Consider the following 20,120-nt stretch of genomic DNA (forward strand, 5'->3'; position numbering starts at 1 on the left):
CTCTACCACCACCCTCTGTCTTCGACCTTTGAGCCAGTTCTGTATCCAAATGACTAGTTCTCCCTGTATTCCATGAGATCTAACCTTGCTAATCAGTCTCCCATGGGGAACCTTGTCGAATGCTTTACTGAAGTCCATATAGATCACATCTATTGCTCTGCCCTCATCAATCTTCTTTGTTACTTCTTCAAAAAATTCAGTCAAGTTTGTGAGACATGATTTCCCATGCACAAAGCCATGTTGACTATCCCGAATCAGTCCTTGTCTTTCCAAATACATGTACATCCTGTCCCTCAGGATTCCCTCCAACAACCTGCCCCCCCACCGAGGTCATGCTCACTGGTCTATAGTTCCCTGGCTTGTCTTTACCGCCCTTCTTAAACAGTGGCACCACATTTGCCAACCTCCAGTCTCCCGGAACCTCACCTGTGACTATCGATGATACAAATATCTCAGCAAGAGGCCCAGCAATCAATTCTCTAGCTTCCCACAGGGTTCTCGGGTACACCTGATCAGGTCCTGGGGATTTATCCACCTTTAGCCGTTTCAAGGCATCAACACTTCCTCCTCTGTAATCTGGACATTTTGCAAGATGTCACCGTCTATTTCCCTACAGTCTATATCTTCCATATTCTTTTCCACAGTAAATACTGATGCAAAATATTCATTTAGTATCTCCCCCATTATCTGTGGCTCCACACAAAAACTGCTTTGCTGATCTTTGAGGGGCCCTATTCTCTCCCTAGTTACCCTTTTGTCCTTAATATATTTGTAAAAACCCTTTGGATTCTCCTTAATTCTATTTGCCAAAGCTATCTCATGTCCCCTTTTAGCCCTTCTGATTTCCCTCTTAAGTATACTCCTACTTTCTTTTTACTCTTCTAAGGATTCACTCAATCTATCCTGTCTATACTTGACATTTGCTTCCTCCTTTTTCTTAACCAAACCCTCAGTTTCTTCAATCATCCAGCATTCCCTATACCTACCAGCCTTCCCATTCACCCTGACAGGAATATACTTTCTCTGGATTCTTGTTATCTCATTTCTGAAGGTTTCCCATTTTCCAGCCGTTCCTTTACCTGTGAACATCTGCCTCCAATCAGCTTTTGAAAGTTTTTGCCTAATACTGTCAAAATTGGCCTTTCTCCAATTTAGAACTTCAACTTTTAGATCTGGTCCATCCTTTTCCATCACTATTTTAAAACTAATAGAACTATGGTCACTGGCCCCAAAGTGCTCCCCCACTGACACCTCAGTCACCTGCCCTGCCTTATATACCAAGAGTAGGTCAAGTTTTGCACCTTCTCTAGCAGGTACATCCACATACTGAATCAGAAAATTATCTTGTACACACTTAAGAAATTCCTCTCCATCTAAACCTTTAACACTATGGCAGTGCCAATCGATGTTTGGAAAGTTAAAATCCCCTACCATAACTACCCTGTTATTCTTACAGATTGCTGAGATCTCCTTACAAGCTTGTTTCTCAATTTTTCTCTGACTATTGGGGGGTCTATAATACAATCCCAATAAGGTGATCATCCCTTTCTTATTTCTCAGTTCCACCCAAATAACTTCCCTGGATGTATTTCCGGGAGTATCCTCCCTCAGTACAGCTGTAATGCTATCCCTTATCAAAAATGCCACTCCCCCTCCTCTCTTGCCTCCCTTTCTAGCCTTCCTGTCGCATTTGTATCCTGAAACATTAAGCTGCCAGTCCTGCCCATCCCTGAGCCATGTTTCCATAATTGCTATGATATCCCAGTTCCATGTTCCTAACCATGCCCTGAGTTCATCTGCCTTCTCTGTTAGGCCCCTTGCATTGAAATAAATGCAGTTTAATTTATTAGTCCTACCTTGTCCCTGCCTGCCCTGACTGTTTGACTCACTTCTCTTCTCAGCTGTACCCGTCTCAGATCGATCTCTTTCCTCACTATCTCCCTGGGTCCCACCCCCCCCCACCTTACTAGTTTAAATCCTCCCAAGCGGTTCTTGCAATATTCCCTGCCAGTATATTAGTCCCCTTCCAATTTAGGTGCAATCCGTTCTTCTTGTACAGCTCACTTCTACCCCAAAAGAGATTCCAATGATCCAAAAATGTGAATCCTTCTCACATACACCAGCTCCTCAGCCATGCATTCATCTGCTCTATCCTCCTATTCCTGCCCTCACTAGCTCGTAGCACTGGGAGTAATCCAGATATTACTACCCTTGAGGACCTCCTTTTTAAATTTCTGCCTAACTCTCTGTAATCTCCCTTTAGAGTCTCAACGTTTTCCCTTCCAGTGTCGTTGGTTCCAATGTCGACAATGACCTCCTGCTGGCCCCTCTCCCCCGTGAGAACATTCTGCACCCTCTCTGAGACATCCTTGATCTTGGCACCAGGGAAGCAACACAACATTCTGCTTTTTTGCTGCTGACCACAGAAACATCTGTCTGTACCTCGAACTAGAGAATTCCCTAACACAATTGATCTCTTGGAACCCGACGTACCCCTCGTTGCATTAGAGCCAGTCTCAATACCAGAAACTTGGCTGTTCATGCTACGTTCCCCTGAGAATCCATCACCCCCTACATTTTCCAAAACAGCATACCTGTTTGAAATGGGTATATCCAAAAAAGCCTCCTGCCCTAGGTGCTGACCTCTCTCACCCTCCCTGGAGTTAACCCATCTGTGTGACTGTATCTGAGACTTACCCCCCCGTCCTATAACTGCCATCCATCACATACTGTTGCTGTTGCAAATTCCTCATCGCTTGTATCTGTCTCTCCAACCGAACCACTCGATCTCTCTCTCTCTTTTTCCAAAGTTCCAAAACAATGCAACAGCATATAAAATGGTAATCGCTGCTCCTGGCATTCGAGGAAATCACCTCCAGCACCTAAAATATCTCAAAAAAGGGAGCAGCTCTTACAGCCAGAAATTTTTCCCGTCCTCCATCTTAGATTACCCAGAATCCTGTCGAAGCAGTAGCAGACATTTAAAAGGATATTCGAGAATACTCTGAGTCAGTACATTTCTAGTATAAAAGAAAATTCCAAAATTCCTGTCTCTGTTTAATTTAAAGAATTTAAGTAAAGCGTCAAACTTAAGGAAAAAGCATATAATTGTGCAAAGTTGAGTGACAGGTCAGATGACTGGTCCAAATACAAAGAACAGATCATTATGACTGAAAGTTTAATCAAGAAGAAGACAAGAAGACCATAATACGTTAAGCTTCAATCTGCAATTTGAGAGGGAGAGGGTACAGTCGGAAGTGACAGTACTTCTGTTGAATAAAGGGAACTATGGAGCTATGAGGGAGAAGTTAGCCAAAGTTCAATGGTGCAATACATTAGCAGGAATGACAGTGGAGGAACAATGGCGGATATTTCTGTGTATACTGCAGAAGATGCAGGATCAGTTCATTCCTAAAAGGAAGAAAGATCCCAGGAGGAGGCTTGGGCGGCCGTGGCTGACGAGGGAAGTTAAGAAACATATAAAGTTAAAAGAGAAAAAGTATAACATAGCAAAGACAGGTGGGAAAACGGAGGACTAGGAAGCTTTTAAAGAGCAACAGAGGATTACTAAGGAAATACGCAGAGAAAAAAATTAGGTACGAAGTTAAACTGGCCAAAAATATAAAGGAGGATAGTAAAAGCTTTTTTAAGTATGTGCAAGGCAAAAAAATGTTTAGGACTAAAATTGGGCCCTTGCAGACAGAAGCAGGGGAATATATTACGGGGAACAAAGAAATGGCAGAAGAATTAAATGGGTACTTCAGATCTGTGTTCACTGGCTGAAGGACCTGCACTTAAGGGAATTTATATTTGCCAGGATTTGGTATTGGAGAAACTGTTAGGTCTGAAGGTTGATAAGTCTCCAGGGCCTGATGGTCTACATCCTAGGGTGTGGCTCGGGGGTGGCTCGGGAAATCGTGGATGCGGTGGCGATTATTTTCCAGAGTTCGATAGATTCGGGGTCGGTTCCTGAGGATTGGAGGGTGGCTAATGTTATACCACTTTTTAAGAAAGGTGGGAGAGAGAAAGCAGGAAATTATAGACCAGTTAGTCTGACCTCAGTGGTGGGAAAGATGCTGGAGTTTATTATAAAGGATGAAATTACGGCACATCTGGATAGTAGTAACAGGATAGGACAGAGTCAGCATGGATTTATGAAGGGGAAATCATGCTTGACTAATCTTCTTGAATTTTTTGAGGATGTAACTCTGAAGATGGATGAGGGAGATCCAGTAGATGTAGTGTACCTGGACTTTCAGAAAGCTTTTGATAAAGTCCCACACAGGAGGTTAGTGAGTAAAATTAGGGTGCATGGTATTGGGGGCAAAGTACTAGATTGGATTGAAAATTGGTTGGCTGATAGGAAATAAAGGGTAGTGATAAGCAGCTCCATTTCGGAATGGCAGGCAGTGACCAGTGGGGTACTGCAGGGATCCGTGCTGGGACCACAGCTTTTTACAATATATGTTAATGATATAGAAGATGGTATCAGCAATAACATTAGCAAATTTGCTGATGATACAAAGCTGGGTGGCAAGGTGAAATGTGATGAGGATGTTAGGAGTTTACAGGGTGATCTGGACAAGTTAGGTGAGTGGTCAGATGCATGGCAGATGCAGTTTAATGTGGATAAATGTATGGTTATCCACTTTGGTGGCAAGAACAGGAAGGCAGATTACTACCTCAATGGAATCAATTTAGGTAAAGGGGCAGTACAGAGAGATCTGGGTGTTCTTGTACACCAGTCAATGAAGGCAAGCATGCAGGTACAGCAGGTAGTGAAGAAGGCTAATAGCATGCTGGCCTTCATAACAAGAGGAATTGAGTATAGAAGCAAAGAGGTACTTCTGCAGCTATACAGGACCCTGGTGAGACCACACCTGGAGTACTGTGTGCAGTTCTGGTCTCCAAATTTGAGGAAAGACATTCTGGCTATTGAGGGAGTACAACGTAGGTTCACGAGGTCAATTCCTGGAATGGCGGGATTACCTTACACTGAAAGACTGAAGCGACTGGGCTTGTATACCCTTGAGTTTAGAAGACTGAGAGGGAATATGATTGAGACATATAAGATTATGAAAGGATTGGACACTCGGGCAGCAGGAAACATGTTTCCGCTGATGGGTGAGTGCCGAACCAGAGGACACAGCTTAAAAATACGGGGTAGACCATTTAGGACAGAGATGAGGAGAAACCTTTTCACCCAGAGAGTGGTGGCTGTGTGGAATGCTCTGCCCCAGAGGGGAGTGGAGGCCCTGTCTCTGGATTAATTTAAGAAAGAGTTGGATAGAGTTCTCAAAGATAGTGGAATCAAGGGTTATGGAGATAAGGCAGGAAGAGGATACTGATTAGGAATGATCAACCATGATCATATTGAATGGTGGTGCAGGCTCGAAGGGCTGAATGGCCTACTCCTGCACCTATTGTCTATTGTCTATTAGAGCTTGAGAAGTTAGCTACAAATGTAAAAGCAGATGGCAAGAGTTTCTATATAAATAGTAAAAAAGTAACTAAAATGAGTGTTGGTGCTTTAGAGAGTAAAATTGGGAGTTTATAGTAGTAAAGAAATGTTTTGTTCCCCACAGATACTGTTAGACCTGCTGAGTTTATCCAATACTTTTCTATTTTTATTGACATGAAAATAATTTGTTTTAAAAATATACAGTTTGTTTTATGAATAATTTCAAATTTTGTTCTTTGAAAATCTAGACAGCCCAACTTCTGTGCTTGTGATGTAATTTTGTATTTTGTGTGATGTTGCAATTTAAATAGGTTGAATTTCAGGTTAATGACCTTTCCTCAGAAACTGGGAGAAGTTAGAGAAGTAATAGTTTTTGAGAGCAAGGTTGGTGGGGCAAGGATAAAAGAAAGGTCTGTGATAGGGTGAAAACATAAGAGATTGAATGACATAACAGTTACTTTTCTATGGCTAAATGGAAAGATGATGAGACAAGAAAACAAAGAAACAAAAGTGAGCAGATGTACTGTTGACAAAAACAAACAGGGCAAAATCAAAACAAGATCAAAAAGAAAATAGAAGGGATGTAAGACATGTGAAACCTTTGAACTCAAAATTGCATCTAGAAAGCTGCGAAGTGTATTAGGCCAAGAGTAGAAATGTGAGTACAAGAGCAAAGTACAGAATTAAAATGAGACACCACTGGAAACTCACGTTCATGCTTATGGACTGAATGGAGATGTTCTACAATGTGTTGGTCTCCCTACTATAGTGGAGATCACATTGTAACCAGTGAATACAGTAGACGAGAATGGAAGAAGTACATAGAAATCACAGCTTCACCTGGAAGGAGTGTTTAGGACCTAAGACTGTGAGGAGGTAAAGAGGCAGATGTTAAACTTCAAGACTGGAGTTTAAATTAATGTAGCTCAGAAATCATGTGTTGGGCAGATATGAATTTCTCACTTTATATGGTCTTACCTTCATTGGAACATACAGACAAAAGAATTTTAGCAGCGTGTTTGTTTATGGATAGAATCACAGTCAAACTTAATTTATGATCCATAATGGCAAACATTTGAGCAGATCACTGAATATTAATTGTGGTGGTAACTGAAGGGGAAATGGACATATGGGATTCATGGGACACTTGATGTAGAGTACAGATGATTGAAAGTTTGCCTGTGAGAAACGAAAAGTTAACAGAGCAATCAAGAGGTAGATGAAGGCTTGGGGTGTGGGCAAGACAGAAAGTCATATGGTAATATGAGTAAGAAGAGCAAATCAGAGAAGGGAGTAAGATGAAAATATGATGTGATTAAAGAAACAGCTCTTTAAATAAACATTTATAACTGCATAAATTGATAGCTCAAACATTGTAGAACCCCTAAAATAATTTGGAAGAATTTGTATGCTTGTATCTAATAAAGATAGCTCACTTTGAACATTTAATTTGACTCTCAAGATATTCTGGGCACTGGGGCAACCCTCAGCCTTTATGATAAGGCTGGTTAATTTTACCCTCATCCCCCAGAAACACAAGGTTATTGGGGTTGGTCTGGAAGGTGAGAGGACTGGTAGCATGGAAGAGAAGACGCTGGAAAGGAAGCCTTTTTTTTCTGTTACTGTGGCATATTGTCACTGGTGGAAATTTAGCATCATTTTTGACCATCTGATGACTAACTGAGTCATTTAGTGACTGAATTGATGGTTACATCTATGCACCTAAGTATTTTGCCCACTTCAGGAAGACCGGCAGCCCTATGGGGAGACCACCAGGGAAATCCTTGTGGCACCAAAATGGGTTCCTGAGGAGCGGGTAGCAGTTTTGTTTGTGAGTTCCTTAAGACCTGAAATGGTCTTGTGTTGATTAAGATATCCACCTTTCTGGTCTAACTCAGTGAATTTTGCTGAATAAACAATTTGAAATTGATTACATTACAGTGACTATTTATATGTTACACAGTCCCTGATTTACAAACAGCCAACTTACGAATGCTTATACTTGCAAGTGAGATCCCATATGAAAATTAATTTTAATGATTTGACATGCAATTGTCCACTCATACTTACAAACAGCCTTTTTAAATTGTACTGTATTGTGTTCTGACCTGTATACAAATCGATTTACAAATGTACTCAGGAACTGAACCTATTTGTAACCTGGGGACTGCTTGTACATTAATATGATCTACATTACTATAGAGATCGGTAGGAGCAGACCAGCCCTAGATCTGTTTCCTAAAAGCTCCTACTTTACACTGATCATGTCACTGTGATAACAGCACAGTGGTTGAAGCTTTCTGCACTTAATCAAGTATTAACCATTTCAGATCTATATACAATAGGGGGCATCCTTTATAGGTGCTTTTTGGCCCATGAAGGGGCTCCATGAAGACAGTGGCTATCCCACAGCAATACCATTGACCTTGCACTGTGATGTGATACTCATTGTCCTCTACCTCACCTAAGGAACCCCCTCCCCTAAACTTAATGTGTTACCACTGACACATCCTCATCCAGGAGACACACCTTTGGCAGTAGCAAACTACTGCTAGTAGTGATCCTACCAGAGATTCTGAGTTGTCACCTCTCTGAATGGCTGGCAGCTCAAGGACATAAGCTCAACTGGACAGCAGCCCTATTGGAGACATGTTAATTTGCTATTGCTAACAATATCTTTCCCCACCATCTCACTGTACACCCAAGCCCTAGTCAACATTTGTCTACCAGCCTGCTGCCCACATCAACCCCAAAGTAGTAACTTTACAGGTTAAGCAGCAAAATGCCACTCAGAAGCTAATCTCAATGCCTTTAAGTTAGTTTCAGTGACCTCAGTATGACTCAGCTTACTGAAAGGATTTGTGTTATTTTCTATTTGGTAAGAAGGAAATTATTCTTCAGCCAAGTATACCTTCATGTAATTGTGGGGTTTCTATACTGGATAAACACCCCGCCAATCATTATATTATTATTTGCTCAATTGCACTTGATAAGTTTTTCATAAGGAAATCATTAATAACCAAAAAAAAGATTGCCTTGCAAGTTAGCTGTTGTCACCAATGAAGGTTAATAATTGGCATCAGTTCCCAGGGAAGTGAAAATTAGGTTTTGAATTTTTATCCTGGGATTCACTGCTAGAAAGACTGCTTACTTTAGTGTCGGAAGAAGGCAAGATCAGATTTTTTGATTTAATTTCAGATTTCCAGGATCCATAGTAACTTGCTTTTATCTCCAAAATATGCTGTAATAGCTAAGTGCTTACTTTTAGCATTTTATTACAAGAAAGTATGGAACGAGATAAATACTATTTAATCATTTAAACCTGCTCCTTGGAATGAGCTTTTACCATCCTCCATTAATACAAAATCAATGGTAATTTTACTCCATCAGCAACAGAAATAATTAACACCTTTGAGCCTAATTATGTGTGACAGAACCAGCTTTAGCACAAATGTAGTACGTAAGCATGATTTGAATGCCCGACATTTCTGTCACCTCTTTTGAGTTGGCACGGAATGATGAAAAACAATATACTGAACAAAGGAAATAAAGTGTAATTTGATTTCTGTTAAGTTTGTTTTATTGCTAAGAAGCAATTTACCTATCCAATGCCAGTAATTTAAAATAAAACACTGAGTTGACAGTGAATTAAACGTAATGTATAGTGAGTGGTGTGTTCCTATTGCATTACATTGAAACAAAAAATATTAACACATTGAGTGTGAGCAATTTTTTTATTTTACTAAATATCTTTATAAATCCAACTTTGTTATGAAACTGAAAATAAGCAATTTTCAGATGTAATATTATTCTTAACGTAGTCAGTTTCAGAGACATCCAAATGACTGATGCTGCAGGATCTCCTGTGCATTAGTACTCAAAGGGTTAAATAAAATCACAAGATTAACTTACCAAAGAATTGAAGCTCTTTCAGTTTAGAGACACAATCATGTTCTGTGCGCATTGAATACACAGTTTGGAAGCAAAACAAAGTGTCTGGGATAAAAATAATTATTTAGAGAAGCAAATTATCACATGGCAGAAGAATTAGCTGAAGGTAAAAGAAAATCTATTTTGTATAATGTAACTTCAAAAAGGTTAAGAGTATATCTAAAGTAAAATTTATTCTACTGGTTCCATGGCATTCTGGATTGTAGTTCTGTTCCTCATTTGGTGAACTCACATTTGCAGTGTCTGTAAGTTCAGCTTGAGGAGCCTTTCAGTTTGTTTTGGCCACCCCTGAAAATCTGTAGACAGTAACTGTGTAAGAGATGACTCTGATGCCTAAAAGTAGATGACTGTTTCTTTAAACAATGGATGATTTAGAACACAAATTCATTGAACTCTAAGAACAAGGATTTTGATTAAATTATGACAGAAACCTGGAGTTAAAGAATGAATAATACTAATGCTTGATAAGGTTTAATTCTGTAACCTAATCTTTCTGTTCTAATTAGAATTTATTTTACATCTGTGTTGAACTACAGCTCCTTTTAAACAAACTTAGAACTTCATCTTGAAAATCTCTTTAAAACTTATTTATTTCCCCACTATATAATCTTCGTAATTCCTGATCAATTTCAATTGTGCCTCAGTGTCCCAACCCCATGTTCGTAGTGCCTCAGATAGTTTGGATGTTAAAACTGCTTCACATGTACAGGAAATTAAAGTAAGCCACTGCTAAATTGTAGACAATCCTCCGTATTCAAGCAATACAGGAACATTCCAACAGGGCCATCAACATAGAATTTGAAATTCTTAATGTTTGGACTTTAGAGCATAAATGTGTGAAATGTAGAAACAGGAGATTTGGTCATTTTTAATGTATCAGCATGTGTCTGTTATTGTAGTTAAACTTGCATTGAGTGTTTTATTTTGTACAAGCTAAAAAAATGTTCTCAGTGAAGATTTGTTATTTCAACTCGATGACCATTGGCGATTCAAGTCCAAGAGGCTGGGAATGAAGTTTCAGAGAGTGAAGCCAGCACATAGTAATTCTATCTGTCTTCCCTGGTCTCATGCCATGAATCTGTGAAAGCGATGGGAAGAAAAACAAAATTCTAGCCAAAAGAATATGGTGGGCTATGTCAAAAGATAAACATGTAGTTAAACCTATAATACAAGATTGATTATTAATAGAAAACCTAAAAGACAATTTGATAACCTATTTGAACATTAATTTATCAAATTTATTCATTGTATATTGTTAGTATTTAATTAATCGGATCTGGGGATAAATGTAAAACTAACTGAAGGGAGATAATAGTGTTAAAAAGATCTTCAATTTTTCATTGAATTAAATCCTGAGAAGGGTATATTCAATCAAGGATCCTCTCCTCTACAGCGTGGGGTCAGGATTCCATAGCAGCCAGTCTAGGCTGTAGAGCTCACAACTAGACAAATGTATTGTGAAGCAGGCATTTCTCAACCAGAGCTGCCTGGTGAGACTGTTTAAGAGGACTGGCCACAGTCAGTCTTTGGGCCCATCCATAAAATCTATGGCAAAAGGGTGAGGGGGTGCAGGAAAGCCACTGCCTTCGGAAAGAAACTTGGACATGTATTTTTTGGGATTGGAGGCTGCAGCCTGCAGGTGTAGGCTCACATAGATGGGTTGAATGGGAAAGTGGGGATGTGTGAAGTCAGAGGGGCTCACAGGGAGGACAATCAGGAAGTAGATCTGGATGTTTGATACCTTTCCGACACGTGGAGATGGAAACCAGGGCCCAAAAATCTGCTAGTTGCCATCATGCGAGAAATTAAAACCATGCAATGGAAAAGAAATTGGCTACAGAGTGGGCAGGATAAGTATCTCAATCTGTGAGGGATGGGTCCGCTAGACCCACTGATGTGAGGCTCTTTTAAATGCAAAAATATTAGACACAGATCCTTGAACTGTACAGTAAGCAAAACTATGTGGTCCCTAATCTCTTGGCTGCCTGTGTGCTGAAAACCTCCTTGCTCAGCTAAATGGAAAGAAGATTGGCAAAGAGTCATTCTCGTAGAGATGTACAGCATGGAAACAGACCCTTTGGTTCACCTCATCCATGCCAACCAGATATACTAAATTAATCTGGTCCCATTTGCCAGGAAATACTAGGAGGGTTTATGGTTGTGGGATGCAATTTTGTTTTGACTGCATGTGATGCCAGTGTCTAAGATTGTTACCACGCAGCTGCAGAGTGCTCAAAATAGTCAGTGTATACGAGTAATTTTGGACTTTTCTAAGATAACTGTAAGTTATTTTCTAATTTCAAATGGATGTATAGGTGGATGCAAAATACTGTGCTTTATTATGTTAATACTTACTTTATTATGTTAAGATTTATAAAAGTACTTTAAAATATCAAAGGCAATAATTGCATTTCCCTAATTGCCCTTGAGAAGGTTGTGGTGAGCTGCCTTCCTGAATCACAACAATACTTGCATATTGGAAAATATTGGAGTAAAGATTAAACTTCAAAATTTGCTGAGAATTTGTCAAATAGAGAGGAACCAACTACAACATGACATAAATCATGGGTAGTAGAATTGACAGACAAAAGCTAAATGGAATTTAGCAAATGAACGAGTGAGCTGGTGGACTTTGAAAGAAGACAAAGGGTCAGCCAATATATATCCAATGGAACAGTTTCAGAGATGAACCTGGAGATTTGTGTGCACACATCTTTGAAGGCGTCAGCAAAGCAACAGGAAACTTGGGCTCCAGAAATAGAAATATTAAGTATAGAAGCAGGGAAGTGAACTACTGCTGGAATATTGTGTCCAGTTCTGGACCCCTACTTTAGGAAGAATATGGGGTCCTTGAGAAGGTGAAGAGAAAATATATCATGGTTCCAGGGATGAGGAAATTTGGCTACACAAATAAGTTGGAGAAACTAGGTTATTCTCCTTGAAGAAAGAGGTTGAAGGGTTATTTGGAACAGGTGCACATGACAGACTGGGGGATAAGATAGACTTTTTTCCCCCACTACCATATAGAAAAATGACTACAGGACAATGACTGAAAAGTTTGCACAATAGATACAGGAGGGATGTGCTGAATAAAAAGAGTGGTAATGACTAGACACTTGAGGAAAATAACTTGCAGACCCATGGGATGGATCAGCAGATGACAATTTCCTGGATTGCTCTAGAGACAGCCAACATAGACTTAATGAGGCAACTGGCCTGCTTCTTTCTTGTAATGACTCTATAGACTGAATTTTCTGTTTGGGAATAGATATTAGGACTTGGAATTGATTCCATGTCCTGAACCTGTCTCCTGAGGGGAAGTCACTCTGTGGGATTTTTGTATAGAGAGTGCTTCCTTCATGACACTGAGACAGATTTTCTGACCAATTAATGGAATGGACCAGCTCTAGATGTTGAAAGGAAAATTAAAGATCTTCCAGACTGAGATAAATAGCAGATTGCAAGTAAAAGCAAACAACAGAGAGGATGCTTCAGCATGGAGCCTCCTTACTAAAAAGAATGATAGTAAAACTTGTGAATGATGCACATTGGTCCAGCTTATCTTTATACACCAAAACTGCGCTCCAGTGCAATCAGTACATTCATTTTCAATTATGGATTAATTAACGGTCTTTCCCTCTGTGTTCTCACCATGGTATTGTGGGATGGGATGGGATGGGGCTGTAGGAGATGTGGCCATTGGGTCCCTGTAACCCTGTAGGTGACAGTTTGCCTGTCTTCTGCCTAGACAAGAAGCAGGGAATACCTCTCAATCTGCTTGGATTAGACAGCAGACACCTCTGATTTCCACATTGTGCCTGCCTCAAGGCAGTTAAATAACACCCAGTTGCATTGGAAAGGTGGAGAACATCTAGAACATCCCAGTTGGCCTTCATTGACAGTGCTTCAGTCATCTCTTAATATAATTGGTCAGTCATCTCACAGGGTTTCGATGTTCTGCTGGGTCCAAAACTGCTTCTGCTTTGGTTATGGTGGAATCACATAGAATACAAATGTTATTATCAATGTTTCCTTTATTATGAATAAGATGAATAATGATTAAATGATTTACTTTTGTGATGTTGATTGAGAGAAAGATGTTGGCCAAGACAGTGAGAAAACATTCTGTTCTTCCTCAAAATAGAATCAGAATCTCAACCTTGGGTTTTTAATGCACTTAGGACCTGGAAGAGGACTTGAACCTGGGACCTTTTGAATCAGAGGCAAGAATGCTACCAACTGAGCCCTAGCTGACTTACTACTGTGAATGGGAAAGAAGCATGTGACTGATGCTGGCATTTTCAGACCCCATTGCTTACATTCTGAACCTTGGCAGGGTCCCAAAATCCTGCCCTATGACATACCAAATCACATGTCCAAAATACTGGTCACAGGTAGTCTAGTAGAGAACAGATACATGCAGAAGCATGAATGGATCATCATAGCTGTATTTTAAATAAAAGCTGAAAGAACTGCAGATGCTGTAAATCAGAAATCAAAACAGAAACTGTTGGAAAAAGTCAGTAGATCTGGCAGCATCTGTAGATAGAAGTCAGAGTTAATGTTTTGGGTCAATTGACCCTTCCTCAGAAGCTTGAAATGTTAATTCTGACTTCTATCCACAGATGCTGCCAGGCCTTTGGTGCTTTTCCAGCAATTTCTGTTTTTATAGCTATATTTTATTTGACCAATATTTGTCACTCACCAATTTATGCTTCTCAATTCTCTGTCAGGCATGAGGAATTTTATGATTTGTTAATGGAACCACCAAAAACATTGAAAGTAACAGGTTCCCTTTATTAAGCAAACTATTGACTTCAAACTCATTTTCTTTCTTTAATTGTTTCACAGTTACTTGTAAACTTCAAATATTAAAAAAAATCAGTTGAAAGTGTTAAACTCCCAATAGTTGTACATTCTTATGTAAATAAAACTACATAAACACTACATAATTTCTGCCTTAATAACTATACTACTACTTTAAATCAAATATTTCAGCAGGTATATTGGGAAGCCACCATCTAATAGTACAACTATGAGCAAGTTGGTAAAGGACTCCACAATGCTGACAGTGGATGCACATATGAAAAACAAAAAAGAAAATGTGCTTTTACACACTAGGCTCGACCACCTATACCGCGGCCACCGTATTGTCCTTTCAACATTACAGCAACAAAGTACAAATGTAACAGAGGAACTTGAGACTCTGTTGAACCAAAAAGCAATACTCCAGAAATGTAAATTAGATGATTTAATTATGCAACTAAAGACTTTCAAAAAGGGAGACACAACTGAGATTACTTCAAATGGGGATGCAACAAGGGGAGTGAATTGTTTACTTTTTGGAAGGGCTAAAACAACTCCTTCAACAATGCTGAGTAATTTACAATCTGGACAGCGACGTGAGAGTTTGCTGGATACCTGGGCTGGTTTAGATGGGAGAACCAGTCCAAATTTTTCCTTTCAAGATGAATTAGGTGGAAGGTTTTCCACAAGTCAGTACATGAAGAAAATGCCTCACATGTCTGCTTCAATTCATACTGTTTCTTCAAGGCCTCCTGGTTTAAGGAGATCCAAGTCAATTGTATCTTTGGGAGGAAATACTGGAGATGGTGGCAATGGCCAATGTTTGACACACAAAGAACTGCGTCGTATGGCCAGCATGGAAAACATTTGTCAAAAGGAACTGGAGAGACAGAAGCTTGACCGTTTGCAGGAACGAGAGCAATTCAAGAAGTTCCTGGATGAGAAGATGCAAGAGAAAGTGAATGACTTTATAAAGACATTGGATAAAAACTTGAAATAACTTACCTATAAATATGTTATATTTGTAGACCATGTTTGGGATACACAAATCAACAAATCTCATCTGGGAACCCAATCTGATGAATTTTCTGTTTTAGATGCTCTCAGCTGTGTTGTATTTTCCAAAGTTTACTGTCATTTTGTTTTGTTGCCTCAATTTTATGCAGAGAAGTTCCCCACCTCTATTTACTAAATTTTAGATAAGAATAGATGAAAATGCTGGGCCAATTATAACATACCTCGCACTATTGATACTGCATAGTTGAAATGTGATTTGAAAACTGGTGACTGTTACATACAGGAATTGCAGCTGTTTTGAATCATTATCTGGTATGCCTGTCAGAGGAACACAATAGAAGACCTCAATCTCATGTTAACTGAGGTTCTTGGCACACCTTTTGTTTTTCATCACTTAATCATAAATTTCTATGTATGGAATAGTTAAACAACCCCAGAGTAATCAACTTGCTTTGCCAGCTAGAATGGAATTTTGTACAGATCACAGTTTCCCAAATTATTTTCCAGTGTGCTCCATTCTAACAATTGAAAATGACAATGATCCCAGATATTAGAAAAGCAATGGCATAACATTCAGTCTATAATTATTGAGGTTCACATATCATACAATATTGTATAATAGGAAATGAAAATCTGTATTTTTAAAGTATTTTGTAAAATGTGTTAATATTTACTTATATAGGTTTCAGCCAAGCTCTCCACATTTTCCATTGATGGAAGGCTCAGTGAAGTTCCTCTACCTTTCACACCCACAACAAACTGTTCCATCCTTACTACCATCCTCCATACAGTAATCAGTTTCTCTTCAGTCCTCTCCCATACGCACACATTAAGATCGGCTCCTCTTATACCACCATATACATGTACTCCACCAATGACCTCTTCCCCTGCCCTCAGTTGTCAGTCCCTGTGAAGCGGACTTGCCATTACAGAATGGCTCTACAGCATGACCCTTCACTTCCTACAGATCATTTACATACTTGTGTCCTGAACAGCAGTAAATATTATCATTCTAACATGCCTTTACTACCTAAGGACATTTAAAAAAAATTGTGAAGCTACTTGGATATTTCTCAGATATCTGCCAAAATAGTACATTATTGCAAGCTGTTCTCATACTCGTCTTTCATAATTTTTCTTTTTTTGCACAATGTTTCTGAATGCTTCAAACAATGTCAAATTCCCATTTTGTTTTGAAAATAATATTTGGCTCTTCTGTTTCTTCATAAATATTTTTGTCTTCTAATGCCAAAAAAATTTAAAAACCAGCAGAAAGTCATATAGACTTTATATATAGTTAAGAAATAGAAAATAACATTGTGTGTATCTAGCTTATATAGACTTCATGGCTTCAGAATGTTCCCAAAGCACTTTACAGCTGTTTTTGTTTACAAATAATGTCAGAAAATCTTTATGTTCACACAAACAGGTAGGGGGAACTTCATTTAGATTAGATTAGATTAGATTACAGTGTGGAAACAGGCCCGTCGGCCCAACAAGTCCACACCGACCCGCCGAAGCGAAACCCACCCATACCCCTACATTTACCCCTTACCTAACACTACGGGCAATTTAGTATGGCCAATTCACCTAACCTGCACATCTTTGGACTGTGGGAGGAAACCGGAGCACCCGGAGGAAACCCACGCAGACACGGGGAGAACGTGCAAACTCCACACAGTCAGTCGCCTGAGTCGGGAATTGAACCCGGGTCTCTGGCGCTGCGAGGCAGCAGTGCTAACCACTGTGCCACCGTGCCGCCCATTTCTTTTGTCTTATCCAACAGATGGCATCTCTGACGATATATTGCAATGAAGTGTCAACTTTAAAAGCCACTAAATTAAGTAGCCTCTCCCTTTTAAAAATTTCACGGATCATTCTTCTGCCCACTGCCAATGAGTGATAGTTGCACCATGCATTATTATCATCTGCAATAATATGTGTGGAACCTCATGAAAAATGTATGCAGCCCAGATAAAACAGGGATTTGGCATTAAAGACTCTGAGCTAATTTTTCCTATATTTATGTGCTGAAAATGTATGAACTATTTTGAATTCCGGTTTTTGCAAAATATATTCAGTTTCAAGTTAAGACAATAATTTATGACTGTAATGTCTTAAAATTCAAAAAAGACATAAGCATTTAAGTCAGTGACTATTGAAATCAATCAAAACAATGAAACAATTCTATGTGAAGGAAGAGATCCACAAAAAAAAAATTAAGAAAGGTTGAATATGCTAGGGTTTTTCTTCTTTCAATAAAGGAACACTTAGAGATCACCTGATAAAGTTCTTTAAAATGATGAATTGGTTTGACAGAATAGATGTGGAGAAGATTTTTTTTCCACTTGATAGAATCAAAATCTTGAAGCAATGGATATTAGATAGTTTACAAAGAAATCTAACAGCAAAAGTGAAAATTGTCTCTACTCAGAAAGTAATTAAATTGTGGAACTTCCTACCACAGAAAACAATGGATTTTAATAGTTTCGACACTGTTAAAATAAAAAGTATAAGAATGAAAAGTAAACAGATAAAATGCTAAAAAGCTCAGATGAGGTATATACAATGAGACAAAATTCATATTTAGAGTGGAGTAAGTGCGGTGGCATAAAGGTAATATCCCTGGACTAGTAATCAAAGCCCAGATTAATGTTCAAAGGGCATAAGGTTGAATTCCACCATGGTAGCTGGTGAACATAGAACAGTACAGCACAGAACAGGCCCTTTGGTCCTCGATGCTGTGCCCGTGAATGAATTTAAACAAATACACATTAGTGGCCTTGTTTGAATGCAGTATATGCTGTGCAATTCTATGTAATAACAACAACACAGACAACAATGTGATTTTCTGACAAAAATGCAATAATTTAATTACACAGAAATTAGAAGACATAGAGGATTGAGAATTTTCAGCTTGTGAATGGTATGCAAAAGCTATTTTACACTAGTTTGAATTGTACTTTTATCAGCAAATTCCCTCTACAGATTTCTACAATGATTTACAAGGCTTGCTAGCTATCTTGTAATAAAACATTCACTGCACATATGCAATAGAAGTAAGTGGAGTAGAGTCTGGAAGTAGACTTGATTTACCAATTGGTCTTTGCCACATTCTGTGTTTTTTCTGTTTGTAGCACGAATAAACCAAAAAGCCAGTCTTTGTTGCTTTCATTTACCCTTTGACCTAAAGTAATCACCTAAAATAAGGAAATAGATTTTTCTTAGATAATTTATTTTTTCACAACAGTAATGTAATCATGCTATACTCATGTACAAGGCACTTAATTTACTCATACAAGCACAGAATGCTGGAGAAACTTAGCAGGTCTGGCAACATCAGTGGAGAGAAATAAATTTAACATTTTAAGTCTAGTTTGACTGTTCTTCAGAATTTATTTATTTCCGTATGTTTGTGTAGGTTGCACTGCACAGTCTAAAATATTTATGAACTGGTAAAGTATAATGTTTTCTGTGATGAAATTACCACAGAAAACTGAAATCTTTTTACAAATATGCTGCCTAGATTTTGTTTTGAATTTAAATATTTAACAAAACATTGAAAAAATATTTTTTAATACTTATTTATTGAAATAGTAATATGTCTTCAGAAAAATTGACACTAATCCTTAGACTGTATCATTTCCCATTCTTTCTAGTCTGGGCAGCACCCATCTAACATCAAACCAAATGCTTGGCTTTTTGTCATTCAACCAACTTTGTGTCTAATCTGTTAAATTTATTGTTCTCTTATGAGCTGACTGATAGAAGCCATCTTCAAGAGCAGGAATGGAGATAAGGAGAAGGCCTGTCAATCTCAAGGCATTGATCTCAACTCTGGCAATAATCACTAGGACAGAAGGAAAATGGGAGAGAAATACCACTTTCCTTCTAATTATGGTCAATTAAACTAACTAAAAAGTAGTTAGAAGCTAGTGAAAGTCAGGGTGGAATACTTAAAGGCGAACACAGGTTTCAGAAGCTGTCAACTCACTTTATGATCTGCTGAGAAGAAACAGATACAAAGTAAGGAGCAGATAAGGCTGCCCTATTATGTCAACCATTGAGCAGGCCATCAGCTTCTGAAGGTGTGGTACTGGGGCCCAGACTGATTATGGGGTACTGCCCAAAGCCCTGCAACATCCTCAGTCATTGCACTGAGTCTGCTGTGCTCTCCTTTACATGGCCTTCCAGAGAGAGATATGGATCTTCAAGACAATGAGACAGTGTGAGGAATGGAGATGGAGCAGATCTGACAGATATTATGGAGCAGATTTCAGGCAGCAAAATTGCAATTTAAAAGTTGAAGATGGCAGAGTTTGACAGAAGAAAATCAAAAGGGCATGTGTAAAAAGTCAGGAAAGCTTTCAATTTTCCCACAAAACCATCACATTGACTACAAAAAAGCAGAAAAAGCCCAACAAGCAGTTCAGAGATAAAGCATTGCGACTTGTCAGAATTTAAAGCTTTAGACAAAGTGAAATAGAATGGAATTGTCATAATACAGAATCAAAACCTGAAATGGACGAAAATAATTATGTTGCCATACCGGAGAGTTTAATAGCTTGTATAACAAGGACAAGGGAACAACATTTCTACAGTGCAGAATTGTCAAATTCGGTAAGCTGAGAAATAAAACACCATTGATTCACTGCAACACGAAAAGCTGAAAAGTAAGAAGATCAAAATAACATTGATATCAGCAAGATGAAAGCTTAAAAAAAAGCAGATTGCCAACAGCGTTGAGAAGCTGCAGAATTAAAACAACTTTAAAGGAAAAAAATATAATTGAATTAAGGAGGTAATGGCAGCAGAAGTAATATTACGCACAAATGAATGAAACAGAACACAGGAGTGGACATCTTGGAAAAAAACTATTTTTGCA

At 38.7% G+C, this 20,120-nt stretch overlaps 2 protein-coding genes across 6 annotated transcripts in view; one reads left to right on the forward strand and one right to left on the reverse strand.

Annotated features, from left to right (window-relative positions):
• The first annotated feature begins 9,419 nt into the window (after nt 1-9,419).
• On the forward strand, nt 9,420-18,396 carry LOC122543975 (uncharacterized). The gene is made up of 2 exons (XM_043682987.2): nt 9,420-9,518; nt 14,411-18,396. The coding sequence occupies exon 2, from the start codon at nt 14,448-14,450 to the stop codon at nt 15,216-15,218; it is 771 nt and encodes a 256-aa protein (XP_043538922.1). The 5' UTR covers nt 9,420-9,518; nt 14,411-14,447; the 3' UTR covers nt 15,219-18,396.
• The window catches only part of pfn4 (profilin family member 4), a 28,691-nt gene continuing 26,650 nt past the window's right edge, over nt 18,080-20,120 (reverse strand). For all 5 annotated transcript variants that reach the window (XM_043683002.2, XM_043683025.2, XM_043683017.2 and 2 more), the window contains exon 5: nt 18,080-18,435. In XM_043683002.2, coding sequence (XP_043538937.1) covers nt 18,407-18,435 — 29 coding nt within the window. In that variant the 3' untranslated portion in view covers nt 18,080-18,406. The remainder of the gene's footprint in view (nt 18,436-20,120) is intronic.

The sequence above is a fragment of the Chiloscyllium plagiosum genome, unplaced genomic scaffold, assembly GCF_037043375.1.
Source record: "Chiloscyllium plagiosum isolate Xiang-an unplaced genomic scaffold, Cpla_swu_hap1 HiC_scaffold_3, whole genome shotgun sequence".
Lineage (NCBI taxonomy): Eukaryota > Metazoa > Chordata > Chondrichthyes > Orectolobiformes > Hemiscylliidae > Chiloscyllium > Chiloscyllium plagiosum.

Coding starts and splice junctions, on each gene's coding strand:
- LOC122543975 (XM_043682987.2), top strand. CDS start 14,448: ATGAGCAAGTTGGTAAAGGACTCCACAATGCTGACAGTGGATGCACAT.